This window comes from Urocampus carinirostris, chromosome 5, assembly GCF_059441175.1.
Source record: "Urocampus carinirostris isolate Australia breed hairy pipefish chromosome 5, RoL_Ucar_1.0, whole genome shotgun sequence".
Classification (NCBI taxonomy): Eukaryota; Metazoa; Chordata; class Actinopteri; order Syngnathiformes; family Syngnathidae; genus Urocampus; species Urocampus carinirostris.
This window is the reverse complement of record NC_142353.1, coordinates 13,306,259-13,333,759: the sequence shown is the minus strand read 5'-3', so window position 1 is coordinate 13,333,759 and position 27,501 is coordinate 13,306,259. Positions and strand designations below refer to the sequence as shown.

General features: G+C 39.2%; 3 protein-coding genes across 3 annotated transcripts; 2 read left to right on the top strand and 1 right to left on the bottom strand.

The window, feature by feature from the left end:
* sftpbb (surfactant protein Bb) lies at window positions 1-12,344 on the top strand. Its single transcript, XM_088335811.1, has 11 exons — window positions 1-139; window positions 468-520; window positions 2,562-2,633; window positions 2,740-2,853; window positions 2,917-3,036; window positions 6,270-6,350; window positions 6,419-6,602; window positions 6,672-6,814; window positions 10,124-10,204; window positions 10,281-10,388; window positions 10,591-12,344. Exons 1-11 carry the CDS (start codon window positions 88-90, stop codon window positions 10,627-10,629), a joined length of 1,047 nt encoding a protein of 348 aa, XP_088191937.1. The 5' UTR covers window positions 1-87; the 3' UTR covers window positions 10,630-12,344.
* On the bottom strand, window positions 10,861-20,749 carry usp39 (ubiquitin specific peptidase 39). Its single transcript, XM_088335810.1, has 13 exons — window positions 20,547-20,749; window positions 20,225-20,303; window positions 20,036-20,130; window positions 18,006-18,142; window positions 16,818-16,970; window positions 16,512-16,737; window positions 16,353-16,427; window positions 16,198-16,265; window positions 13,760-13,948; window positions 12,876-13,018; window positions 12,651-12,786; window positions 12,407-12,493; window positions 10,861-11,056 (listed from the first exon to the last, which is right to left on the bottom strand). Exons 1-13 carry the CDS (start codon window positions 20,614-20,616, stop codon window positions 11,003-11,005), a joined length of 1,512 nt encoding a protein of 503 aa, XP_088191936.1. The 5' UTR covers window positions 20,617-20,749; the 3' UTR covers window positions 10,861-11,002.
* Window positions 20,739-25,759, top strand: c5h2orf68 (chromosome 5 C2orf68 homolog). The gene is made up of 4 exons (XM_088335812.1): window positions 20,739-21,129; window positions 22,582-22,697; window positions 22,788-22,933; window positions 23,009-25,759. The coding sequence occupies exons 1-4, from the start codon at window positions 21,008-21,010 to the stop codon at window positions 23,129-23,131; spliced, it is 507 nt and encodes a 168-aa protein (XP_088191938.1). The 5' UTR covers window positions 20,739-21,007; the 3' UTR covers window positions 23,132-25,759.
* Window positions 25,760-27,501: the final 1,742 nt, after the last annotated feature.

The following is a 27,501-nucleotide window of genomic DNA, read 5'->3' as shown; positions in this document are numbered from 1 at the left end:
TGCTGAGATTGACAACTTCCGGAGTGTCAGAAAAATATCTCTTTAGACTACCTGCCTCCCATTCCGTTGCGTTCCTGTTCCAGCATCATGTCCTCATATGGATTTCTCCTCCTTGTTGGAATGGCATCTCTATGCCCTGGTAAAATGACTCCGGATGATTAATGTTTTATTATTGGGATACAATGGGACGTTTTCTATTTATTGGGAATTGATGATTAATGCATTCCTTTCTGATTTACATTCAATTTCGGCCAGTCTACCATTACCTTGTAAATATTTCCGCTATATCCTTAAATTATTTTATTTTATTATTTAAAGTGTTTTATTACATGTTTATCCCAGAGTGCCACGTCTAATCTCGTCATAAACAATGTGCCGAAAAACCGATAACAATGAAGACAACTGTATTATTTTTATCCTTATGTTATATTTATTTCTCATAATAATTGCTTTGTATGTGTTCTAAGGAGAGTCTATGACCATCAAAGATCATCTGAACCTTGTGAAAGAAAATTATGTGGTAAGAATTCAAATCAAAGACCCTACATGTTTACCTTTTGTTCATCACAGGAAGTCTACCAAAGTACATCTAGAATGTTTAGGATGGTTAAGTCAAGTCGAGTCATGTTTATTTGTATAGCCCTTAATCACAAGGAATCTCTAAGGGCTGCACAGACCACCGACTATTGCAAACTACAGACTATTACATGATCCCCTGATCTAAAACCTACATGAGGGCGAGGAAAAACACAAAAAAACTCAACATGAGGAAAACAAAGAAACTTTGAGAAGGGACCACACATTTTATCTCTCTTTATTTCTCTATCTTTTTCTGTTTCTATTTCTTTCTTGTAATTTTCTCAGTTTTTTCTGTCTTATTCTTTTCTCTTTTTCTTTTTTTATAATGTTTTTTTCACTACGCGGAATTGCTTTGCTTAGTGTCAACATCAGATTTTATTTTTTTATGTCGTTTAGAGCAGGGGTGCTCACACTTTCTCAGCATGCTAGCTAGCTACTTACACTGTGGTTGGTTGGATCCCCTAACCACTAAGGTCGCAGGGACACATTTCCTATGGTGTGTCTTGGGCAAGTACAGCATGGTGGTGCCTACCCCTCTCCAGGCCAACATAACCAGGGACCTTTTTTGTGTATTAGGCGAATGTGCTAACCACTGCACTACGGAAAGTCAAAATGATCTACCCACCACAAAAAAAATAAAAAAACATTCAAAAAAAAGCATCCTCATCATTAAAACTGAAATTTCACACTTAAATAAACCAATTATATTTGATAAAAAAATATGTAAAACAATAGTAAACATCGTTACTCGATTCAAGTCCGGTTTTTTTTTTTATTTCCCTTTGTCCAATGATGCTCTGGCAAGAAATAAGTATGACTGTACTGCTGTAGTACAGTTCGATTAACCGTAAAATATTAAATACCCTGTACTCAAACCAGGCAAATACTTACGTTTGTGGTTAGTATTCAAAATTCCAACATATACCCAAATAGTAATTTAATTAACAGTATTTTTTTCTTTATGCATTTGTAAAATTGATAAACTCCAACATTATACATTTTATGGTATGTAAATGTAAAATCAATATTACATTGCATTTGGACTCTTGATCATAAAATGCTTAAATAATATGCAAAAAAATAAAAACATAATTGTAATAAATTACAGCTTACATTGACAACATTTGGAGTTCTCTGATTTGCTACTGCTGCTAAGCAACATTTATGCTGAAATGCCGCATCTGACTGCTAGATTGCAGCATCTCCCAACAAATACAATGCACTGAATACCTTTGGGATCTACCAGTACTACCTCAGTCATCCACCAGTAGATTGCAACCTATGTAATGAGCACCACAGATTAAGAGCAATGGTCTCAAACACGCGGTTCCGGGATCAATATTATGAAGCCCTCTTCTTAATATGTATTTTCAATGAAAGAGTTTGATAAGGATCCTCTCTCTAGGGAGCTCTCTCCGGGAAAGAGATTGTCACAGCTGTTGAACTGAAGCTTAAAGGAAAGTGGATACACCTTTCACATAACTGGGTGGAGTTCTGCCTTTGAGCCAAGTGTGTTAATGTTTTATCTGCTTGAGTGTGGTAATGAAACAGAACATGGCTGTTTTTGTCATTCTGTCATCATATACCACAAATTAGTTTGAAAATAGCCATGTTTACGACAGTTGGTGGTCAGAAAAGGAAAGGTTAAAGACTAATTAAATACATAAATTAGTATCTGAATATAATAACTCAATTATTTACACATATATGTATAAAGTTTAAATTGTCTTATTTTCTGTACAATTTTCTTTGTTACTGACTGATTGATTGGTGGATTTTTTCTAAATCATTTATTTATATTTTTTATTTTTGAAGCTTATTTTGTATAGAAAATGCAGCCAAACTTTACCCAGACCCATGCTCTGGCGGCTACCAAGAAAATTGAGTTAGAGACCCCTGATTTAGAGTGTGGTGGTGCTATTATTTGTATGATATTTAAGATCAATTTGATTTTTTTTTTCCTGTTTTTTTTCATTCAAAAGAGGGCCACCTGCTCAGAGTGCAGACAGATCATCCAGCTCTCTGCTAACATGATTCCAAGCAAAGGCAGTAAGGTGGCAATCGTTTTTACTTGTCCATTCTTAATGCACGCAAATATGTCGGGGGGGGGGTTTCGAAAGCTAAATGCATTATGGCTATCGCTTTTTCTTTCTCCCGCAGGAGAGTGTGTATGAAACCTTGCATGCCCTCTGCCAGCACCTCCCTGACCAACAAGCATTGCAATGTGATTCTCAGTTGAAGATGCATCTTCCCAAAATCCTGCTTGGTCGCGGGGTAAGTTTGTTCTTGGAACTATTTGGCCTTTGTTTTACGATGACATGCATTTTTCTCACCTAGGAAGAGGAAGCAAACTGCTTGGCTTTTGGGCTGTGCACCTCCGACAAGAACGAGGAAAGGATGTCAACGCTTCCCAGCCGTGACGGCATGGAAGCCATACCAGCGCTCAACAACATGCAAGTAAGCAGTGGCGGTTCTACAAAAAATTACTCCCTGGGGAAGAGCCCATCCAAGCACCGCCCCAGCCCCTCTTCCCCACCAATAAAATGCCAAGACACATATCTACCAAGAATAAAAGAGCACAACTGCTTAAATGAAATAATCTAAATACACTAAATACATCTCATCTCATCAGCTGCACCACTTATCCTCAGTAGGGTCACGGGGGTGCTGGAGCCCATCCCAGCAATCATCGGGCAGTGGGCAGGGGACACCCTGAACTGGTTGCCAGCCAATCGCAGGGCACACGGGGACAGACAACTCACTCGATCAGTCACACCTAGGGACAATTTGGACCGGCCAATTCACCTGAAATGCATGTCTTTGGAATGTGGGAGGAAACCGGAGTGCCCGGAGGAAACCCACGCAAGCACAGGGAGAACATACAAACTCCGCACAGTAAGGCCGGCAGCTGGATTTGAACCCACGCAGGAGGTTCCCACGACCTCAGAACTGTGCCGCACACGCGCTAACCACTGTCCCGCCGTGCTGCCCACTAAATACATAATAATGGCAAATACAGTGGGGCAAATAAGTATTTAGTCAACCACCAACTGTGCACGGTCTTCTACATGAAAAGATTTCAGAGAGGCCTGTAATTGTCCACATGGATATACCTCAACCTCATTACCTGTATTAGTGGAACCTGTTTTAACTCATTGGTAATTAAAAAGGCACTTGTCCACAACCTCAATCAGTCACACTTCAAACTCCGCTTATAACCAAGACAAAAGAGCTGGGAAAGGACACCAGAGACTAAATGTTAAACCTGCACCAGGCTGGTAAAGACTGAATTTGCAATAGGTAAAACACTTAGAGTAAAAAATCCACTGTGGGACCAATCATTAGAAAATAGAAAACACGAAACCACTGAAAATCTCCCTCAAATTAGTGCTCCATGCAAGATCTTACCCAGTGGCGTAAAAATGATAACAAGAACAGTATTACTCAGACCTAGTGGATGACCTACAGAGAGCTGGGACCGCAGTAACAACGGCTACCATCAGTAACACAATGTGCCGCCAGGGACTTAATCCTGCACTGTGCCTGGTTAAGGCAGTAAACGTCCAAGCCCTTCTGCGGTTTGCCAGAGAGCATCTGGAAATAAAGAGCAAAGGCAGAATGTCACACTTTCACTTTACCTCCTGAAACCTTGTTAGAATATGACATGGGGAAATTGTGAATGTGTTTAATTGCTGTTAAAAGTGTCGATAAAAATTGTTCAAACCTCATATTGTTAGAATATGATATAATGAAATTGTGAATGTGTTTAATTGCTGTTACAAGTGTCAATAAAATTGTTTAAACCCCAAAAAATATATATGTTAAAAATGTCGACAAAAATTGTTTAAACCTCATGTTGTTAGAAAATTATATAATTAAATTGTGAATATGTTTAATTGCTGTTAAAAGTGTCGAAAAAAAATTGTTCAAACCTCACATTGTTTATTTGCTGTTAAAAGTGTCAATAAAAATTGTTCAAACTAAAAAACTAAAATTTGGATTATCCAGAAGAGGACTGGGGGAATGTTTTATGGTCAGATTAAATTAAAATAGTCATTTATAGTAGAAATATGTGTTCTCGTGTTTGAAGGAGAAAGAATACTTAATTACATCCGAAGAAAATCATACCCACTGTGAATCACGGGGGTGGAAACATCATGCTTTGGGACTGCTTTTCTGATTAGGAACCAGGAAAACTGATCTGTGCAAAGCAAAGAATGAATTGGATCAGAACCCAACAAACTTTGTGAAAATTTGCACGACCAAGCTTTTGGATTTTAGGTCAGGGTCTGTTTGTCATTTCAATAATGACATTGCTGTTTATATTATACCAGTATAATCAAATCAGTAAAACTTCACTTTCGAATTTACTGTAATGCGGTGTATTTTAGTAAATTGTGTAAATATGACCTCGCACTGGTGAGCTATTTTCAGAAAAGGTCCGCGGGCATCTCAACTCTGCTTAGGAGGCACCCTGGTGCTCGCGGGTCCCGTGTTGGAGACCCCTGTTCTAGAGCACTGGCAAACTATTTTGTGGGCATACGAAATAACTTTTTCAATTGGTTGAAAGAATAACTTTGTGTGTTACTGTTGGTGCAGACAAGAAAGTCAGTAAAACATCCATCCATCCATTATCTGCACCGCTTATCCTTAGTAGGGTCGCGGGGGTGCTGGAGCCCATTCCAGCAATCTTTGGGCAGTGGGCAGGGGACACCCTGAACTGGTTGTCAGCCAGTCGCAGGGCACACAGGGACAGACAATTCGCCCGCTCATTCACACCTATGGACAATTTGGACCGGTCAATTCACCTGAAATGCATGTTTTGGAATGTGGGAGGAAACCCACACAAGCACAGGGAGAACATGCAAACTCCACACAGGAAGGTTGGATCTCATGACCTCACAACTGTGCCATACACGCGCTAACCACTGCGCCGCCGTGCTGCCCTCAGTAAAACATGTCAGAACTAAATTAAAGCAAGACTACGATTGTTTCGCGCCTTATACTTAATTCAATAAAAAAATACTGTTGATTCAAATAATACACAAACTATCATTTAGATGTCCTTTTTTAAAAAAGAATACTGATAAGTTGAAAAATTTGGATTAGTTTTATATTAATATGAGGCCCATCTAGTGGGAGCTGACATGATTGCTTAGGGTACCCATCAAAAAACAAACTTTGTGAAATACTGGGCAAAAAATGATAAAAACGGTGCAGTTTAGTCACTTTGAGCCTATGTAGTTTTCCTTGTTGCAAACGTTTTGGGTTGCACTACACAATACATTGCCATCTAGTGGTCAAATATTGCAGTGTACCTTTCTAAAAAATGTATTACCGATGTTATAGGTAATCAAAAGCATTTGGTTTAATTTTCAGCATGAGAAAACTTCTTCCGTCAGTAACATATGTAAATATAAGCGAATGGAGTGCTTTGTTTCTGTTTGCACATTATACACTCAGCTCATTTGTTTAATTGTATTATGTATCTGTTCAATATTAATAGAATAATGCAATTATGCAAAAGTGGTGAGCTTATGAACAATTTGCCATACTTATAAGGTACAATGACGTGACTGATGAAAGAACTATATAGTCTGACTAACATGTGCTTACAGCTTAGTTAGGAGTTGTAGCAAATTTCCATGCATTTCTAGTCTATGTTGATGAGACTTTATTTCTTCACCCAGGAGCAGTACAACCCAGCGTGCACCCTGTGCTTGTTCATTATCAAGAAAATGGAGACTCTGTTGCCCCAAAACATGACAGAGGTATGTTTTACTTTGCAGTTTCACTGCATATTCTTCACCCTGTTCCTTTTTTGCCACTCTTTCTGCAGGACACGTTGATGAAACTGATGGGCGAGGTCTGCGATCTTCTGCCCCAGAGCTACAAGGACGAGTGCGACAACTTTGTTGACAAATACGGCGTACAGATCGTGGAGTTCCTGTTGTCCTCGGCAGCTCCTCACACCATTTGCATGCTACTGCACATTTGTTTGTTCGAGGGCTCTCCAGCTCCAGGTCTGTTACGGCGCTTTGGGATACAATGACAATTCTAACTTTCTAACCAAGACCGGCATCGCTTCGCAGAGGTACCCGTCCCCTCGGATTGTGATTCTTGCCATACACTGGCTGCGCTAGGCAAACTTCATCTGGGTACAAACGCCACTAAGACTCAGACCTCCTCATTTTTGCACAGTGTGTGTGGTAACCACCCTAAAGCAATACCAAAGGTAGGAGTCTTCTACCCAGCTAAATGTTTTTCAAATCTGGAAAGGTTTCAAATCATGGTATATTGTTTATGAATGTACTCTGGCTGCCTGAAAGGCTTATAGGAAGGGCAAACTGTTCTGTCAAGTGAATATGTATCCTCTGTAAAAGTTGCTATACACCATTTTTATGTTGCTTTATTGTACAAATATCACTTGCCGTTTTATGATTGCTACTCAAACAAGCTTACATCAAAACTGATTGAATCTTGTGTCACCAAACTTTAAGAAGCTAGAGCTACTTCTGTGTTACTGATTAGTGTAGAGGTCTATGAGTTTGATATTTGATATGCTTATAGTTTAGTAGACACTTAAAGTTGAAAGCTTCAGGTACTTGGGTTGAGACGTGGCTGCAGTTGGTGGAATGGAGAGTGAGGTATTGCACAGAGTGAATCAAGGAAGCAAGGTTTTGGGTGCTCTGAGGAGAGTGATGAGCAACAAGAGTATGAGTATGGGTGTTAAGAGGGGACTGTATGAAAGTGTGATCGTGCCGACTGTGTTGTATGGTGCAGAGACTTGGAGCCTGAACGCAGATTTGAGAAGGAAATTAAATGTTTTTGAGATGAAGTGTTTGAGAAGTATGTTAGGAGTGACAAGATTGGATGGATTGAGAAATGAAATTGTGAGTGACAGAACTGGACTAGTTGTGGAACTGAGCAAGCGTGTGAATAAGAGAGTACTCGGTTGGTTTGGACACATGGAGGGGATGGATGAGGAGCGAATGTTGAAGAGGATCTACAGAGCATAAGTAAATGGAAGGAAACCTAGATGAAGGCCGCGATTGACGTGGATGCATGGTGTTATAAGTGCACCGGAGGAAGGAGGTCTAAATATAGTGGAAGCTCGAGCTCTTGTTGGTAATAGGAATGAGTGGAGAGGTGTTGTAAAAGGATAGTGGGATATTTGGACGCGTTCTAAGTGATGGGCATGGCACCCATATGATGCGGCAGGGGTAAACCAGTGAAAGCTGTCGGGCCCTGCTGTTGAACAAAAGAGTGTGTTGTGTCACCCTGACCCGAGTGACATGGCTGCTTTCTTGTGTCCCGTTTCATCTGGAGGGACGAAAGCATGACCAACTTGGGTGCCTAACTTGTTTGGGTGTTTGGGCATTTGGGTCGGCCATGGTCCAAAAATGTTTGTGTGTGTTTTTGCTATTTTTTTACCTTTTTATTTTCTTTGTTATTGTCTGTGTTTGTCTTGCTGTCGGTAACTCCTCCTAAGGGATATGACGAAGGAAGGAAGGAAAGAAGGAAGGAAGGAAGGAGCTCAAAATAAGGAGAGGAGACCTCAATTAATTTTGAGCTTGCGAGGGGACGAAGCGCGGACTGTACAAAACCCTTCTGTTGTAAATTTCAAAATCAGTTTTAAAGGTCTTACTCTTTGATCTTTATTTCATGAACTCTGCTAAGGTATAAAAAGCAGATCCATCCTCTCAAAGAACCGCAACATTATTGATAGATAGATAGATACTTTATTCATCCCCTAAGGGAAATTCACATTTCCAGCAGCATCCCTGAGCTGAGAACAATACAATAATAAAGCCAAAAGAAAACAATATACAAATACCCAGTGTGACGTGCAAATGCCCACTTTAGCATGTTATATAGATTAACTAAATAGTGCTACACAGAACACATAATGCAGTAAGATCCAATGTAGGTGGTGTGGTTTAATGTGGGCCTTTACTCTGCCGGGTGGAGTTAAAGAGCCTCATGGCATGAGGAAGAAAAGATCTTGGCTAGTGATGACAATGATATAAACAATTAAAAATCAGTCAAACTAACAAACAACTCTGGCATCCAATGCAATCTCCTTTGCAGGTGTCCTATATTAAAAACAAAAACAAGCATAATGTACTGATCATTATCCATCCATTATCTCCACCGCTTATCCTCAGTAGGGTCTTGCTGGTGCTGGAGCCCATCCCAGTTATCTTCGGGCAGTGGGCAGGGGAACCCCTCAACTGCTTGCCAGCCAATCACATACAACTCACTTACTCATCACACCTAGGGACAATTGGGACCAGCCAATTAAACATACATGCATGTTCTTGGAATGTTGGAGGAAACCGGATTGCCAGAACGAAACCCACGCATGGACAGGGAATACATGCAAACTCCAGGAGGCTGGTAGCTGGATTTGATCCCATGACCGCAGAACTGTGCCGCGGACACACTAACCTCTCAGCCGCTGTGCTGCCCTTACTAATAATAATGCCGTTACTATGTCATCATATTACTACTAGGTAATTTTTAAAGTAGTGCTAAAATAGGCTTAGTCAAGCACTACTTTGTTTGCCTGTTTACCCTGACTTTTTTCCCCCTTTAAGTCTTTATTATGTCTTTATCCTCGTTCTAAACAATGTTCTCTATGTATTTATCAGCACCAATAAAGAATTTCTTGAAAAGGGCAGTGGACGATAGTCTAATTCTAAAACAGAGTTTTTAATGAGTTTATCATATTATGTAAAGATGCCATCGATCCATCCATCCATTATCTCCACCGCTTATCCTCAGTAGGGTCGCAGGGGTGCTGGAGCCCATCCCAGCTATCCCCGGGCAGTGGGCAGGGGACACCCTGAACTGGTTCCCAGCCAGTCACAGGGCACACAGGGACAGACAATTGGCTCGCCCATTCACAACTAAGGACAATTTGGACCGGCCAATTAACCTGACATGCATGTTTTTGGAATGTGGGAGGAAACCGGAGTGCCCGGAGGAAACCCACGCAAGCACGGGGAGAGCATGCAAACTCCACACAGGAAGGTTCGATCTCATGACCTCAGAAGTGTGCCACACATGCGCTAACCACTGCGCCGCCGTGCTGCCCTGTAAAGATACCGATCATGTACAGTAATCCCTCGGTTATCGCGTTTAATGGGGACCAAAACCACCCGCGAAATGTGCAAATCCGCGAAGTAGCGACACCCTTTCAAAAATGCTTAAAAAATATATAAATATATATATATATATATTTTTTTTTTTTTTTTAGACCTGCGAAACTCTGAACCCGCGAACGTGGACCCGCGAAGTAGCGAGGTCCCACTGTATATTATTTTTGCCAGTTTTAAAGTAGATTCTACCAATATAAAACCCTCTATAAATCTATTGCATTGTTTACATTAGTTGATTTGCTACAAGATCACAATGATCCAGCACTGGCGAGTTATTATTGAGACCCAGTCCACAGGCTACTTTAGGGACTACCTGCAGGCATATTGATGATACCTGCATTACAACAACAAATAATGCCTCATGGCTTTTGTTTTGTCAGTGTGAGGCATTCATCAAATTCTATGGCGCAAGACTGCAGCAGGTTTGGGAAAGCCAAGTGGACCATAGAGATATGTGCCAAGTAAGTGCAGAGGGCAAAAAAACTTGAAAGATGTTACAATTTGCTGCCATGGTCTTGACTTTTTTTTGTCTTTTAGAAAGCAAATTTGTGCTCTTCAAAGAAAACAGAGCTTCTGGGAAGCAATCCTTGCACTTGGGGACCAAGCTACTGGTGCAAAGACATAAACACAGCTCAGAAGTGTGGCGTAAGTTCTAATACCATATGTTGATCCAAGCACAAAGTGCAAGGGTGAATTTGTATATTGGTTGCCAGAATGACTATGCATCCACTGGATTCACACCATTTTCAGAAAATGTTTTGGGTTGGCACCATTGTAAAGCGTTTCTACATCTGTGAGTCAGATTTTGGTCCTTTTTCCAATAGATTTTTTTTTGTTTTCCTTTCAGAATGTGGCCTTCTGTAAGAAGCACGCTTGGATCAAGTAAACCGCTTTTAATCAACAACATCCACGTAATACACACTATCACTTTTGTGATTATTTTCCCCTCGCTAATTTATTCTGCATAGAAAAGTAGGATCGGAAACGAGGATTTGATTCCTTATGCCACTTTTATTACTGTATTGTGCTCATTGAATGTGGAAAGTGAGTGCTGGTAGTATTCAATTGTGGAACATGATGGGGGGGCATGAAGAGGTTAATTGTTTTAGCTCAAATGTACAAAAAAGCAGAAAAGTGTTTATTTTAAAACATGAACATAAAAACCAACAGTTGAAAAAGTACATACATGATTTTGAATTGTATTCTTACTAAAAAATAATAGGAATCCTGCTTCTTTCTTGAGATGCTCCGTTTTACCACTAGAGGCCAGTGTGGTTGTTTGTACTTTTATCACTCTCTTGTCTCTTCCAAATCTACATGAAATGAAAATGGAAGCATCATTAGGAAGATCTGAAACTGAATACCATTAAGAGAACACAAATCCTATACATTCGTTGATCAGTCAGTGGAGCCAGCAAAGTAGGAAAGCTGGTAAACATTAATTTTGTAAAAACTTTCAATCAGTTTGTCCTTATTTTCTTGAATATAAGAAATAAAGAACTTCATTCATAATTTTTATTTGACTGTGTACAATCTAAATCACAAATGCCCAAAGGCCAAATGTAACCGCCATGTCATTTTATTTGCCCCTTGAGAGCTAAAATGTCTGAATGTCTAAAAATGAAATATCCGAGTGCTTAGACCAAAAGCTACATTTCCCACAATGCTTGTCGCATATGATACGTGTAAAGTGACTGCTTGGTGCCACCAAGCGGCAGTGATTCCATATCAATGCCAATGGATTGAAAGATAAAGGGTCCCAAACAGTTCTACATTTTGTTAATTGAATATATTTCATTAATAATATACTGTATGTGTCGTGTTATTTTTTCAAGATAAAATTAATGTGTGTAATGAGTTACTTACAATAAACACTAGTTACATTTATTTGACATAACATTTAATACATTTATCAGCTACACCAGGCCCTTGGTGAAAATAAATGGTGCAAAATAATAATTGTTATAATGATACTGATAATAATGTCCAATCAAAGCAATGTTTTGGGTTAGTAAATTTTCTAACGCCAAAATTTCCATACACCGAAAAAAATTGTTGGTAGATAATGACATCACTGAGCTTAATTGGCTTATTTCATAGTTTTTTATATTTGTGTTTTTTTTCACATTGACTTCACATTGTTCAGAGTGTGGAAAATATAGTAAAATAACAGTACAGTAAATGAGTAAAACAGTGATCATGACCCTATCTATTTAATTGTATTCTTACATCTTACTTCAAAATAGTTATTGTTAAATATTTTTCTCAATATATCTGTTTGACTTGATACAATGCAGGTCAACAAGTGCATTAAAGTGCAAAATTGTAAAAACTAAAATATTGTCTTACATAATGGTTATTTGCATCATTAATGTACATTTGAGATGTGAAGACTTGTGGGGAACAAGGAAAATAATTTGCAAACAGAAAAATGCATTTCGGAATGAATACTATATTGTTGTGTTGGCCTTGAGTTGTTTTTGTAGGTTTGGACACTTAATTGCAAACAGTCACAGCTTCTGTCGATGTATATTTGCATTTGTTAGGATTAAATGTGTGGTGATGCTTAACTAACCCAATAAAAAGTATGTTTGCAACCAATTGGATACCTTTAATAAATGAAACTCTAGCAACACAGCCATACAGTCATATTGGCAGCTCACCTGTATGTATGCCTCTGACAGTGTGATCATCTGGGGGAGGATGTCGATCACCTGCAAATCCTGCATCTCATACCACTTGCCAGTCCCCTAAAAGGTGCATAGGTTTAGACACAAAACCGTGCTCAACTCCAACTAGTTTTTCTGCTTCATAACACATTCAGGCTTATGATTACAAGGTCACAACTTCTGAACTAGTCCCAGAAATGCAAATCCATTTTGATGAACGTTTCGCGTCTGAACTTACGTGATGCAAGACATGTATCCTATAGGCTCCTTCAGTTGGTTTTCCATCATGCACCACATTGGCGACTAGGTCGTAGGTCGTGTTTTTCTCTGTAACTTGGGCTTCTTCCGTCAGGTACTCACGAAGATCCACATTTCTGTATAAAAAAAACAAAAAAAGTGTCTCAACTCAGTTCACATGATCGATGCATGCCGCGACCCATTTTATTTTGCCGCCAACCCTTACGTAATGGGGAAGTTGACGATGGTGGGGTTCTTTTCCACAAAGAAGTTATTCTTGGTGAACCTTTTGATGCAAAAGATGAGGTACGGCGGGAGTTTAGTCAATTGGAACCTCTTCAGGAAGTTTTCCTTGTATGTTTTGTACTCCTGGAGACACATTGGAAATCAGGATTCTTTCTAAATACATAGGAGTTTTTGAAATGTATGATTAGTTTCACAATGTGTGCTGCAATGGTGTAAACTTGTTAAATTAAGAATTTAAAAAGTAAATTACGGCTCTTGTATTTATGTCCCAATAAAATATATTTTTATGAGAACAAGGATATTACAGCACTCAGTATTGTCCGATGCCCTTAAGATCAGGGATGTTATCAGCAGGAATTAAAGATGCTGTATTAATGTTTTTTGTTTCCCCCAAATCTGATTTGGGCACACTAGTTTAAATCTGGATGATCAGCATGGTGCAACACTTAAATATATATCAAAAATTACTTTGTCTAAAAATACAAAAACATTTTGCACCAGTAATGAAATTGTCATAAATTAATATTTTCTACAATGATGTATTAATGTTTTGTAATAAAATACATAGAATGAAATGAAAACGTTTTTAGTTTATCCAATAACCCAGAAAAATACACACATTAACTAATCATTAAAATAATGGTGTGTTGCTGCATTTGATTACTTATATATGAGCATCAATATCTGACTGAAATTTTTCAAGTCATGTGCATTTTATTTCACATGGTCTACTAGTGATTCCATGAGCCAAGAAGAAATCTGTAAGTTTCTAGCTAAGTACAATTAAATCAGATACTCATTTGGGGCCAGATATCAGATACATTTCAAAGAAGGACTCTCCAAAATCCACAGGTGAACAATTACCTTCTCGGTGCTGCCATTGAACTTTCCCAGGATGTTGAAGAGAGGCACTTGTGGGATGATGAGCTGCTCCTTTTCGTCCTTATACAAAGGGGCCGTTGGGAGGTCGAGAGTCAAGAACAAGAACGTGGACTCTGACATCGTTTCCTGGTATTCGTCTGTCAAGAGCAGCGCCTCCTTTTCTTCCGGTGTCTGGAAACATGATAACACGAAAACTTGTCAATTAAAGTGGTCAAGTGGGTTGAGTTTAGGATCAAGTAACTGCTGGGGTGCCTCTTTACACAAGCTTAATGAAATGAAATGATCTGCATTTATATAGCGCTTTTCAAGTCAATGACTTCCCAAAGCGCTTTACAATGTGCTCCACTTTTCCCAATAGCGGCCTTGTATTGCAGCCATGTAAGACGCTAACCTGCTTATTGGGGGTATTAGGGGTTCAGTGTCTTATCCAAGAACACTTCGACATGTAACACGGACAAGCCGGGATTCGAACTGGGATCCCTTGATCCCAAGACGAGCACTCTACCTCTTGAGCTACTGCTGCCCCCATTAATTCGTTCCAGGATCATGCTCGTAGCTTGAATTGCTCGTGCAAAGAGCAAATTTTCCAGATTTCAAATAATTTTAAACTGATCGGTCCATTCCCGTCACCCCAAAAGCATCCAGGTGAACCCCTAGATAAGTCTGTGCAGGCTTTTGACATTTTTTGTGATTAAGAGCTATAAAACAAATTTTCATGATCACTAAAAACAACTTCAAATACTTATTAAACATATATTATTATTATTAACAAAATAAAATGCAAGTTTATTATGAGCACTAACCACTAAGAAAGTTGGCATAAGGGATGTTGGTGTGTAGTGCAGAGTAAGAAGGGGGGTTGTGAGTTAGAGCAGGGGTCGGGAACCTATGGCTCGCGAGCCATATATGGCTCTTTCTATGAGTACCTGTGGCTCGGAGACAAGTTTGATTGCATGCAAATTTTCTCCATCTCGTCCAAAACGCAAGCTATTAATCCTGTTCAAAGACTCACAAAGCCAAACCAAAGCTGACATGAAAGTTGTGCTTGGCACTATATATAGGGCACGTTTTTCACTACAATTTACAGTCAAGGTGTTGCACGAGAAAAAAAAAAAAAAAAAAAAAAATCGTTCTGGCTGTACATCGCTAAAGAATCCGTTATATAAAACCTCACTATATTATCTGTCTTCAGTGTTCAGATACCTTATGATGAATCCACAGAACACACTGTAAATACGCCAAAACACCGGAAGAGAACTTAAATTTTTTTGATTGGGTGAGTGGGAGGGATGGGTGGAGCTATGCAAAAAGTGCAAGCACTCCCTCCCATCTCTCGCCCTACGCCGTCTGCGCCATAGATAAGCACATCAGGCTCCCTGTTTGCAGAATGTTGTGACGTTTTTACAAAATAACTGCTTACATCTGGTTTTGAAACCAATATGTGTGGAAAAAAAAGGGTCAAAATGAGTTTAACCGATCTTGAGTAATTGCAAGAAAGACACAAGTTTAAAGTGGTATGTTTGTTGATTTTGGGACACGGGCTCTGGCATTATTCTCTTTTCATAATTTTTATCAAATCATCAAAAATAAATGTGCTGAAGACTAAGCTTTTGTCTGTGGCGCGGGTTTAGCAATTTAGTAAATTTGTCTCATAATATATGGTGTGGCTCTTTCCCAAAATAAAATTAATATATTTTGCTTTTATGGCTCTTTGAGTCAAAAAGGTTCCCGACCCCTGAGTTAGAGTGTCTCAACTTATATGGTTTCCCCGTATTTTATGTTTTTCAATCATTTTAAAGTATGTGCACCGTATAACAATTATGGGGGATTTTCTTCTTTTTTAAAAGACAGTTCTCCTTGAATCTAGATTGTTTCGGTCACAGGTGGCAGACAACAACATCATTGTAGATTGCTAATATTGTCGCCGTATTCTACATAGTCGGTCTTGCTGCGAGTATAGTTTGCATTTTGTGTTTGTAAGCTTGATACGTGGAAGTGCAACCATTAATACGAAGAGCAGTTGGTTGAGGTTGACAGGTATGAGATCAAGAGACTGTAGATAATTAGTAGAAAACTTAAAGTACACTTTAAAGTTACTGTAACTTTAAGTTAACGTAGGCACAAAAACTTTTACAGCTTTTTTTCATCCGTAGTAGTTTGCGAGTGCAAACTGGAACCAGCTGATCCTGGCAGGAAGCGGTTACGAGCAGTGAGAGGACTCTAGTGATAGGATCTGGGACTGCTAGTGACCTGAATTTTGCTTTGCATAGGGAGCAACATTTTTGTTGCAGATAAAACTCAGGTATCGAAATTCCCGTGATTAGTGGTAATCATAAAGAGAGATGCAACTGTATTCCATTTGTGTTCCCCTTGTTTGAAAAGTGAAAGGAGTCACTGGCTCTAATCTGGAGCTGACTCACCAAATCAGGGTGTGGTAGCTTCTTTGAGAAGATTCGCATGGAGCCTTGGAACGCTTTTGTCAGGATTGCTGAAATGCAGATCATCCGGATTACTTGCAGTTGCATTTTTGAAACAAAGCAAAATTAGTAGGAATTTTTAAATTCCTTTGACTCACTTGGCTTTTTCTTTGTACCGCCAAGAGCACCATGCAAAGCGTTCAAAAACCATGTCATGAAGTCCACAGCATCTCCTGCAGAGCGCAAACCAAAGGCCAAAAGTCATCCCCACAGAAAGCATTTCATTCTGTCTCTATTCTCCTGATGTGATTTGAAACCTTGCTTGGTAATTTGGAAGTTTTTCTTGCTGCAAAGAACCACGGCCTGGAGCATCTCATGAGGGGATACATGAGCCTTGAAGTTCCTCGGATTCCAAAGTTTGCGCATCAGCTCTCCAAAACGCTGCACCAGAAGGAACATGATGTCACCCGGTGGTCTGCGGATCCCTCTATAGTTTTCCTCTTCTAAGAAGTAGTTTCGCAGTGGGGGGACGTTGGAAAAGGCCTGGAAGACAAACCAGTCAAGTTAATAGGAAACCTCTCAGCAACCTCTCAGTTCCCTGAAGTGAAATCAATTGATCACACCTGTAAGACAACATTGGCATAGTCGTTGGCTTTAATGTTGTTGAGGCCAACTATACCCGGCAGGTAAGTTGTCCCGTCGTAGGCTCTGTAAAGTTTGCCCTGCTTGTCCAAGCCTGAAATGTGCTGCTTCGTGAATGTAGGTTTTAGCACATACTGTTAAAAAAATAAAACGAGAAATTTCAGAACACAAAAATTGTAGAGAACAATAAATCCTGCATTGTCAAAGTCAAAGTAGACATTAATAATTTCATAAAAAATGAAGAATGAACTTTATGGGGGATCTTAGTGGTGGATTCAGTCTTCCCTTTCACGCAACCTAGCCCACGAATGCGTCCGCACACTCGGCATATCCCAATCTCGTCGGCGCCCCTGCGTTGCGCAAAAGATTTTTGTGCGATGGATAGATATTCTCATGCCCAGAGAAGGTCTGGGCAGTCCACCATTGCACAAACGTTTAGCTTAGAGGGAACATGTTTTATCTTAAAAGTATGAGTTTTACAAGATAACTTTACGCCAAAAGTGGGAAAAGGGTTTTACACCAGTGATGTTTTTTGGATGAGACCATTTAAAATATAGAGTATACATATATGTTTCTTAAAAGAAATACATGTAGCGCCAGTAAAGATGACAAAAGTAGTGTTACTTTGAGACTCTTTGTGATTAAGGGCTATACAAATAAAAATGACTTGACTTGACAAGCCAAGGGGGATGAAAGAAAATATTTTACCCCCAAATTTGAAGTATAAAAGGGGAACCAAAGAAGTAAAAACACCACCCCTCAGACTACGTATACTTGTACTACTTTGATTGGTGAATTTCGGAAAAGAGTGACACAGATCAGAGAGTGAAAGACGTTTTTTTTTATATTCTTAAATGTATTTAGCCACAGATGTTTTTAAATCATTTTTGTTTAGAAAAGCTCTATGATACTGACACAAATGTTGGAAGTAGTTTTTTTGGACAGACGCTCATTTGTGTGCCCACCAACATCATTTGGAAACGTCTGGTTAGGAATAATGAATTTTGTTTATTTTTGTCAATTTCGGATCTTTGATCACATCTCAAAGACAATATGCCTATTGTATGTTTATAAACTTTACATAAGCACTCACCTAAGTTTAGGTCTAAAAAAGAAAGACTATTAGAATGATAAAACAAATCCACGCTGAGCTTTCTGGGCCGTCTCACCGTAATGTCTTCTAGTGAAGAGTCGATGATCTCGTAGTTGTCTGGCAGACAATAAAACTTGAGCGTGTGCAGATTGAGGAACACATGATGGGTAAACTGGACACTGTGGGTGTATGCGTGGGATTTTAAACCTCGACCTAAACAGTGAAAGAAATTACAAGTACAATTTAGCGGTGATAATCAGTAAGAGAAGCAGATGACATATAATATTACAAATATATTATAGGTTATAGTTTGTTCACTGTTAAAGTTCTCATTTAACTTCACAATTTATGAACTGTCTTTTTCAAAATTGATAAATGTGTATATTATACTATGAATATCAATACCATTAGTATGTAACATGTCAATGTGCTGTGTGTCTGAAGATGCAGAGTGAGGCGCGCAATTCTCTTGCCTCATGGCACAAGGCAATAGTGAAACCAAGGATTTCGATTTGGCACACACCTCAGCCTTAGACAAGAGAATTTGTGATAGTATAGGCAAGCTATCAGCAATTCATCCAGGAACTTTTTTTCTCTCTGCATGGACTTCTTTCATGTAAGGGGATTACCCATCTACTGATGCTTTTATTCAAAAGGAGAAGTGCCTGGCCTTCATTTATAAGTTGAGGTAAGACCGTTAAACGTTTTATTTCTATACTAGTTTATATATTGTTTTCTTCTTCTACAAATCCCATTCAAGCCAAACTTTTGACATCCATGGTAGACTTTATCATGCACCCTATTTTTGCACACAAAACACAATCTGTCTCCAGAATGTTTGAAAAATAAAAATGTTCTTTTTATAACTGGAAGTGGCAAATATTTACCAAAACGGAAATGTTGGAGTGGTTTATCATACACAAAAACTTAAAAATAAAGTAGGTGTTGACTAAATTATTAAGTCTTAACTCAAGATTTTTTGGGGGTTGTTTGAATTTGAACATGTTAAGACTACTGCTTTTCGCCCCTTTAAAACGCCTAACGCTTTTTTTCTTTTAAGACTTTTACATAATTGAAAGTAAAAAAGAGCTGAATTTTGGTCTTTTTCCATACATCCATTATCTGTGCCGCCTATCCTCAGTAGGGTCCCGGGGGTGCTGGAGCCCATCCCAGCTGTCTTTGGACAGTGGGCAAGGGACACCCTCCACTGGTTGTTTTGTTCCTTTTACAAAATGCATTACAGCCTGCCTGGGGAAAAAAAAGATAACTTCTTGGGTATTGCTCATAAATGGAGAAGGAAATGTTCTAGTGGTGTGAAGACAAAAGACAAAATTGATATGGAGTGTCTCGGCTAAGCGTTTGTTTAACACAAATAGATTTTAAATAAAGTAACTAGTAACTGTCAATAGTAATCTCTTCTTTTTTGAGTAGCATGCCCAACACTGGCCATGACGGGGAAAAAATGTTCAGGGAATGAGTCATAGCCACGACATTTGTTTGTTTTGTTACCAGCCTTTAGTGTTGTAATTTATTTTGTACTGGTTGTATTTTTGTGGGAAACATGATTTGTTTGCTTTACATCATGGAGTTGTCTGTTTATGTTCAACAAAAAAACGATTTGGATAGGAGAGTGGCAGTTTTCTATAATCAAATCTAGGTAGATCTAGACCATTTTATAAATCCTGAATTATATCTGCTTGTGTGTTCGCGTGAGGCGTATGGTCTCTGAAACATCCGGACCGATTTTCATGAAAATGTACACATAAGTACTTTCGGCCTCTGGGACCGTCTTGAGCTAGGTTTCGTGTTAAGGCACCCCTAATAGATACTAACAAAATCGATAAACATCTGTTTTAGTGTACAAGCGGCTCTATAGCTTCATGTGGTCCTACTGCTCTTTGGCACTCCCTAGTGGCCTCTTTTTCAACAAACCACGGCTACAAAATCCTCACTCAAGTAGAATGCACAGCAATGCCGGGCCATTTAAATTGTGATAAGATATGGGTTTGTTTGTTTATTTGTGAATATGACTATGCCTCAACAGACAATAACCTCGTTACTGCAATTTAGTAACTCGGAAATGTCTTTTGGTGACTATGTACATACCTTGAAAGTATTTCCCACATATAAGGCAGGCATAAACGTTGATGTGTGAGAGGGAGATGGAACATAGCTTCTCAAAGTCGAAGTCCAGCACGCTCCTAAAGGACAAATTAAAAAAATAAATATTGCGAACTCAGGGATTTGATAGCAGATTGCTTGCAAGTACTGAATATGGAACTGTATGCAGTTTACCTGTTAATGGTGTCAAGATACGGACAGTGGCGACTTCTTCGGTCCTCTACAACACGACCTCGCACTTTTTTGACTGGTACTGCAACACCAAAAGAGAGTTTAAATATTTCATTCATTTAACCAGACATGCTAAGAAACAATACTGTTTTATGCAATCTTGGAAATTAATCTCTCGATGATTAGATTTTAATTATATTCAACGTGTCAACAGGAAAATTAGTGTCTACGAGAATGTATCTATCCCGAGTTTGAAACGTGTTGACATTAGCAATGTGCTAATCTAAATCTCTGGATATCTGCAACATTATTTTCCCCTTCCCACCTTCCTCGTCGTCATCTTCGTCCAAGTCGTCTTCTCGTTCTCGCTTTAGAGGAATTGCTGCAGTTATCATTATGTTACTTATGATTCAAAACAAGTAGAATTGACTCAATTGTATTATTTTTCTCAAGCTAATCGGTCGAACACGGAACGCGTAGTAGCCCGCCGTGCTAACGTCATTCACTGCGACGGAAAACAGTCGGCCACAAAACAACAGAAAATGAGACGTATAATTGATTGTCATATATATTGTTAAACATAATTTTACATATACTGTGAGATTTTTATCAAAGTTGCATTCATAAAATAGTGTATGAAATGTTTCTCTAATTTTTAAAAACACATTGACCCGGAAGTAGTTTAGTTGATTAGCAACTTTTACCACTTAGCTATGTAGCCTTTTGTCACCTATTTTGTGTCGTTTCAACTTTATCGGCACAACCATACTGCCATGTTTGTTGACAATGTCTCCTGAAATGGATATTTTGAGAGACGATGATGACCAGGACTTGAAATACAAACGCGGGGGGCGTTTGGACATGAGCCACGGCTTCCTACACCATATCCGCAGGAACCAAATTGCCAGGTTGCTAACGTTGATGCTAGGCTAGTCTCTATAAGTCAGGGGTGTCAAACTCCTCTTAACCGAGGGTCACATCGGGTCAGTGCTTAAGGGGTCTGGTGTAACTTATAAATGTAAACGAAATGTGGTAATAATAAATGTAACGACTGTTTCTTGTAAAATGCATTTTTATTTCATCCACAAACATTACTATTGCATTGAAAACATGTAAATGATCTGCTTTTATATAGCGCTTTTCAAGTCACTGAAAACGCTATATGACAATGTGCTACACACTTACCCATTCACACACACACACTCATACATTGATAGCAGTGTCAGCCATGCAAGGCAACTACCTACTTATGTAAGTAAGTGGACTGCATTTATATAGCGCTTTTCAAGTCACTGAAGACCTCCCAAAGTGCTTTGCAATGTATTTCACACTTACCCATTCATACACACACACACACACACCGATAGCGGCCTCAGCCATGCAAGGCGCCTACCTGCTTATCAAGGGCATTAAGGGTTAGTGTCTTGCCCAAGGACACTTTGACGATTATCTTGGAGGCAATAAACAGCAAGGTGTCTAAAACATGGCTACTCATATGTTTTAACTAAATATAACAACCCAAATCTCCTGGGACATTTTTAGGATAATTTATTTTTCAATTTATTTCTCAAATCCATCCTTTGGCATTGATATTGGAATACTAGCATGGATGACAGGCATTCTCAGAAATGTATTTTGTTTGGTCAAAGTCGTGTTGAACATGTTTTGATGTTCAGACCTTTTAAGCTCTGGCGGATTACTTAAAATGATGTGGCGTCCCAGATTTGGCACTCAGGCCATGAGTTTGACAAATAATAATAATGTGATGTATGCAAACATTGATAGTGCTGAATGTACTGCCAGATTTTAATTTACTGTTATTCTAATTTTATTTTGGCAAATATGCAAGTGTGACTCGTTTTTGCAGTAGACTGCACCTATTAGCGCATCATCATCATCATCATTTTGCCTCCTCCCTTTTTTTTATTCACTCTCCCGTACATTAGAGCAAAAATACCCCCAAAATATGTACCTCTAGAAAAGGGGAGGTTGTTCAGTGCATCAAGTTTAACCTAATTTATTTGTTTGATGGGTCACTTTACTCAAAATAGAATGAACTTTCTTGAGTAAGTTGTATTTTAGATCTCTGCACACTTTAGTACTTCTTCTGTTCATCTTTGCTGTCCGACTGGATTTTTTAAAGCATTTGAGTATTTTTTTTTGTTGATGTTGTTTTAGGAAAATTTGAAAAAGGAAACATCAGCATTTTTAAATGTGCATATGGCTATATACTTTATACTATTAAAAAATAATACTACTGTTTATAACATGCATTAAAGTAACCCTTGAGCCAATTTTGAACAAGTACTTTTAAAAATGATTCTTACTCATGACTATTCATGTCGTTTCTTCCTTCCAAGAGATGACTATGACAAAGAGGTGAAGTTAGCCAAAAATGTTCAACGACGAAGGCACACAACAACTCCTCAACGGCCCCGGCGACCTGACATTCAGGTTTACCATCCCCGTCAAAGACGTAAGGTGTTTTTATGTTTTACGTTTTTTTGACTGCCTTTCCGACGTCTCAACTAAGTCGAAGTCATGCTCGCTTAATTTTACATTCTAGACGAATCTGAGCCTCAGGCGAACGTCGATGCAGAGGAGTGGAATGATAGCGACTCAAGCACTGAGATGGAGATGCAGGGAACTGAACTTTTCTGGCTTGACTACCAGGCAGACTCAGGGATCATTACATCCTTTCTAGTGCACAAGGTTGCTGAACCATTCCCTTTACGATTTCGCACTTTCTCTTTTCAAATTTCTCAGTGATCTTCTCTATTCTTAAAGGATGATAAGCCCGCAATGGTTGTAGAACGTGTGGCTGAGAAGAACGTCCTAGATTTAGCTATGAGAGCAGTCCTGGAGATCCGCGTGCGAAAGGAGATTGACAAAAGAAGAGACAAACGCTGAGGGAGGAATGCAAAAGGTTCGTTGGCAACAGACGCACGGGAGGCAAAACCTTGCAGCGACATCGTCATCCTGATCAGCAGGAAAGCTGCAGACCGCGCCGGCTTGAAGGAGAACCTGATTGTGAAAAGTCGGCAAGCTGTCGCGAGACGTCGTGGCTGTGTTTCACTTGTACTTTTGCTTCTTCTGACTCCTACTGCAGAGGAGCGTTGTGCACATTTTTTGTGCTCTCTATGAGCAGTGCTGCAAGCAACATGTTACAAAGGGTTGAGTTCCTGAAACGCAATTACTTTTGTCAGTAATGAGTACGATAACACATTAATAATACAATTTTGCAGTGGTGGACCAGAAGGCCTTCTCTGCTTACCTAACCAGACGACATTAGCACAGTTGCAACAAAAGTCAATTTCATTTTAAATTTATTTTTCCAAATGTTTAAAAATGTTCTCCGTATGTTGTACTCGTCATGATTTATTTTATCCATTTGGTCACACTCCTTCGGTTACATTTAGGTCAGAGCTTTTTTCCTATCAGAATTCAGCGAGCCTGTGTCGTCAACCTGTATGAAATCTGCCCACCGTTGCAATTTTGGAATTCTACTGACGTTCAAACATGGTGCGCTACACCGATATTTAGACCATGAAATACAATGTTGTCTGATCTTTGACTGTTCCTCCTTCATTCACGAAGAACCATCTATCATTTAGCAATACAACAACTAACAAGAAAAGAAAAGGGGCATTTTTATAGATACCTACAAATTTCAACTTAATGTACCGTATTTTCCGCACTATAGGGCGCACCGGGTTATAGGGCACCCCCAAAAAATAGTTTTTGGTCCTATATCTTCCATAGATAAGGCGCACCGGATTATAAGGCGCTACAATGGGAATGTGGACAAAACAGTCAGATAGTTCAGTCAAACTTATTACCCCCTTAACATTCCGAAAGCTTGCCAAGAAGCAAATACGTGTCGTAGAGACGTGGGGATGCGGTGTCTGTACGATGTCACTCAAATGCATTGTTCCAAATATCATTCGGAAGGTTAAAGTCTTGGGATTCAAGAAATGCCAATCATTCCTTAGTTTCTATATTCTATTTCGCTCGCAACTTTACTGTGCATATGACAATAAACACTTGGAATTGAGTTTAATTTAAAAAAAGACCCATCACAGAAACATCGATATCACTCTGAAACAAGATACTGGGAAAATATATAGCCGGAGTAGCTCACCGACGTCGTTGCGTTCAATAATAATGTGCAACCATGGTCCTCTTATATCCGTGAGTGTAGTAAATCCAGGAGAGTAAAATATTTACAAATACAGTACAGAATAGTAAAGTACTATTTTCTCTATGCCGTCAACCCAACATGCTATTCACATTCATCTTTTTTGGCCAATTGCAGGCTTTGTTTTGCCCCTTTAGCCTATGCTAGCCTGTAAATGATAAACAGGATCCGCTCTCTTTACCTCCGAATAACTTTAGCCAATAGTGATCGATTCAACTGATGATTGACACGTCTTTTTCGGCCAATTGCAGGGTTTGTTTTGCCCCTTTAGCCTATGCGAGCCTGTAAATGATAAAAAGGATCCGCACCCTTTACCTCCGAATAACTTTAGCCAATAGTGATCAATTCAAATAATGATTGACACATTGGTTAGCCAATAAAACGCCAGTATATAAATCCAGCATACACCGCGGTCTACTTCGCGTTCGGGGGAAAATCTAGTCGGCGGCTGCTTTGCATTGGTTGCAAGACTTTGCGACTTAATATTGAACCACATATAAGGCGCACTGTATTATAAGGCGCATGGTCAGCTTTTGAAAAAAATTAAGACTTTTAGGTGCGCCTTATAGTGCGGAAAATACGGTAGTCCCAGCTCAAGTACCTAATTTCCCCCAACTGATATTCGGACATTTTCCCTGCTGTATATACTGTACTCCTAAGCCTTATTTCAATTATGAAATAAAATACTGAAATCCGGGGGTTAGTTTACCTGTGGATATTTGTTTGTGTGTCACCAGTATACAGGAAAAATGATGTCTACGTGTCACATAATTGGAAGTAAAAAAGGGCTGAATTTTGGTCTTTTTCCATCCATCCATTATCTGTGCCGCCTATCCTCAGTAGGGTCCCGGGGATGCTGGAGCCCATCCCAGCTGTCTTTGGACAGTGGGCAAGGGACACCCTCCACTGGTTGTTTTGTTCCTTTTACTTGTAAAAAAAAATGCATTACAGCCTGCCTGGGGGAAAAAAAGATAACATCTTGGGTATTACTCATAAATGGAGAAGGAAATGTTCTAGTGGTGTGAAGACAAAAGACAAAATTGATATGGAGTGTCTCGGCTAAGCGTTTGTTTAACACAAATAGATTTTAAATAAAGTAACTAGTAACTGTCACTAGTAATCTCTTCTTTTTTGAGTAGCATGCCCAACACTGGCCATGACGGGGAAAAAATGTTCAGGGAATGAGTTTTACCCACGACATTTGTTTGTTTTGTTACCAGTTTAGTGTTGTAATTTATTTTGTACTGGTTGTATTTTTGGGGGAAACATGATTTGTTTGCTTTACATCATGGAGTTGTCTGTTTATGTTCAACAAAAAAATAAACGATTTGGACAGGTGAGTGGCACTTTTCTATAAATAACAGGGATGGAATTGAAATGTTTTAAGTAATATTTGTCTTGTATCAGAGAGCAGCAAAACGGTAGCAGAGCTAATATTAAAATGTCTGATTGGTGCTGCCTTGAACAGGTGAAAAGTTTAAGGACAAGAGTAAAGTTCTTACAAAAAGCTACTATTCATCCTTGAAAACACTGGCTTTTGTTACATTGTGGACTTAGCGGAGCTAAGCTAATGACATTAAAGGGACAAACAGCGCAGTAGTCCACAATCATTTCATACATTGTAAAAAGTCCAGTATTGGAAATGAATTGAGCTTGGTGTGAACAGAAGTGCGTAGTTAAATCTTGGCAAACAAGTGAAATATGTATCATTTCAGGTAAATCCATCTAATATCTAAATTACTGTAAACATCCATCTATCCATTATCTGCAACGTTTATCCTCAGTAGGGTCACGGGGGTGCTGGAGTCCATCCCAGTCATCTTTGGGCATTGGGCAGAGGACACCTTGAACTGGTTGCCAGCCAGTCGCAGGGCACACAGAGACTGACAACTCACTTGCTAATTCACACCTAGGGACAATTAGGACCGGCCAATTAAGCTGACATGCATGTTTTTGGAATGTGGGAGGAAACCAGAGTGCCCGGAGGAAACCCACGCAAGCACGGGGAGAACATGCAAACTCCACACAGGAGGTTTGATCTCATGACCTTAGAACTGTGCCCCACACACACACACACGCTAACCACTGCGCTGCCGTGCTGCCTGGTTACCATAGACCAGGGGTGTCAAACTCATTTTAACTCGGGGGCCACGCTATAGAACAAACATTCTGTCGGGGGCCGGACTAGTAGATTAAAGAGAAAGAAAAAGAGAGATGAAGAAATAAGAGAAAGAGGGAGGGAAAAGGAGAGAGGGCGGGACAAAGAAAGAAAAAGAGAGAGAGGGAGAGAGCGTGAGAAACAAAAGAGATAAGAAGTCATGAGAGAGGGGGAAAAGAAAGGGAGAGGGAGAAAGAAATCCAAAGAGAAATAGAAAGACAGAGGGAAAGAAAAGAGAAAAGAAAGCACGAAGGGTAGGAAGAGAGAAAGAAAAGAGAGAAAAGGAAAAAAGGAAGTTAGAGCAAAAGAAGTTAAAAAGACACAGAGAAAGAAACAAAGAGCAACAAAGGAAGAGAAAAAGAGAGACACAGCGAGTGAAAGAGACAGAGACAAAGAGTAGGAGAAAAGGGGTGGAAGAGAGAGAGAGAGAGAGAGAGAAAGAGAGAGAGAGAAATACAAGTACGGTGTCTTTGTTCGAGGCACTTGGCTTTGGCAACATCGAGTTGACATATTTCAACCTGCCGCTTGTTTTTGTCTTGCGCTTCTCTGAGTGTTGTAGTTTTACTTTTTTATTGTGTTTTTTTTTTTGGTTATAGTATCATATGACAGTCATATACGATTCGTTTTTCTCGTTTTTTAAATATTTCCATACATCCATTAACATAGCTCATTTTATTCGACTAGAAAAAAAAGGATGAAAAATATGTTTGCAGTTAAAAGGGAGGGTGTGTGTTGTTTTTTTCTTCAAATAATAAAACAAGCAAAAACAATACTGATTTGTATAATAAGCATAAATCACATGAACTTTTCATTCGTGGAGTTTAATACACTCGTACCTTGAGTGGTTAGCAATTATTTATATAACAAGAGCATCACCTAAATTCTAAAAGACGCTCCAAATACCCATAAAGTGGTTCGAAAACG

What these genes read in the sequence shown, in the direction of transcription:
- usp39 (XM_088335810.1), bottom strand. Translation starts at nt 20,616, where the DNA reads ATGATAACTGCAGCAATTCCTCTAAAGCGAGAACGAGAAGACGACTTG. An exon ending in TATCTTGACACCATTAACAG is followed by an intron (nt 20,131 to 20,224) that starts GTAAACTGCATA and finishes TTTGTCCTTTAG; the next exon opens with GAGCGTGCTGGACTTCGACT. An exon ending in TGTCAGAGGCATACATACAG is followed by an intron (nt 11,057 to 12,406) that starts GTGAGCTGCCAA and finishes CATTTCATGTAG; the next exon opens with ATTTGGAAGAGACAAGAGAG.
- c5h2orf68 (XM_088335812.1), top strand. Translation starts at nt 21,008, where the DNA reads ATGTCTCCTGAAATGGATATTTTGAGAGACGATGATGACCAGGACTTG. An exon ending in TTACCATCCCCGTCAAAGAC is followed by an intron (nt 22,698 to 22,787) that starts GTAAGGTGTTTT and finishes TTTACATTCTAG; the next exon opens with ACGAATCTGAGCCTCAGGCG. An exon ending in CATCCTTTCTAGTGCACAAG is followed by an intron (nt 22,934 to 23,008) that starts GTTGCTGAACCA and finishes CTATTCTTAAAG; the next exon opens with GATGATAAGCCCGCAATGGT.
- sftpbb (XM_088335811.1), top strand. Translation starts at nt 88, where the DNA reads ATGTCCTCATATGGATTTCTCCTCCTTGTTGGAATGGCATCTCTATGC. An exon ending in TTCCAAGCAAAGGCAGTAAG is followed by an intron (nt 2,634 to 2,739) that starts GTGGCAATCGTT and finishes TTTCTCCCGCAG; the next exon opens with GAGAGTGTGTATGAAACCTT. An exon ending in CAGCGCTCAACAACATGCAA is followed by an intron (nt 3,037 to 6,269) that starts GTAAGCAGTGGC and finishes TTCTTCACCCAG; the next exon opens with GAGCAGTACAACCCAGCGTG.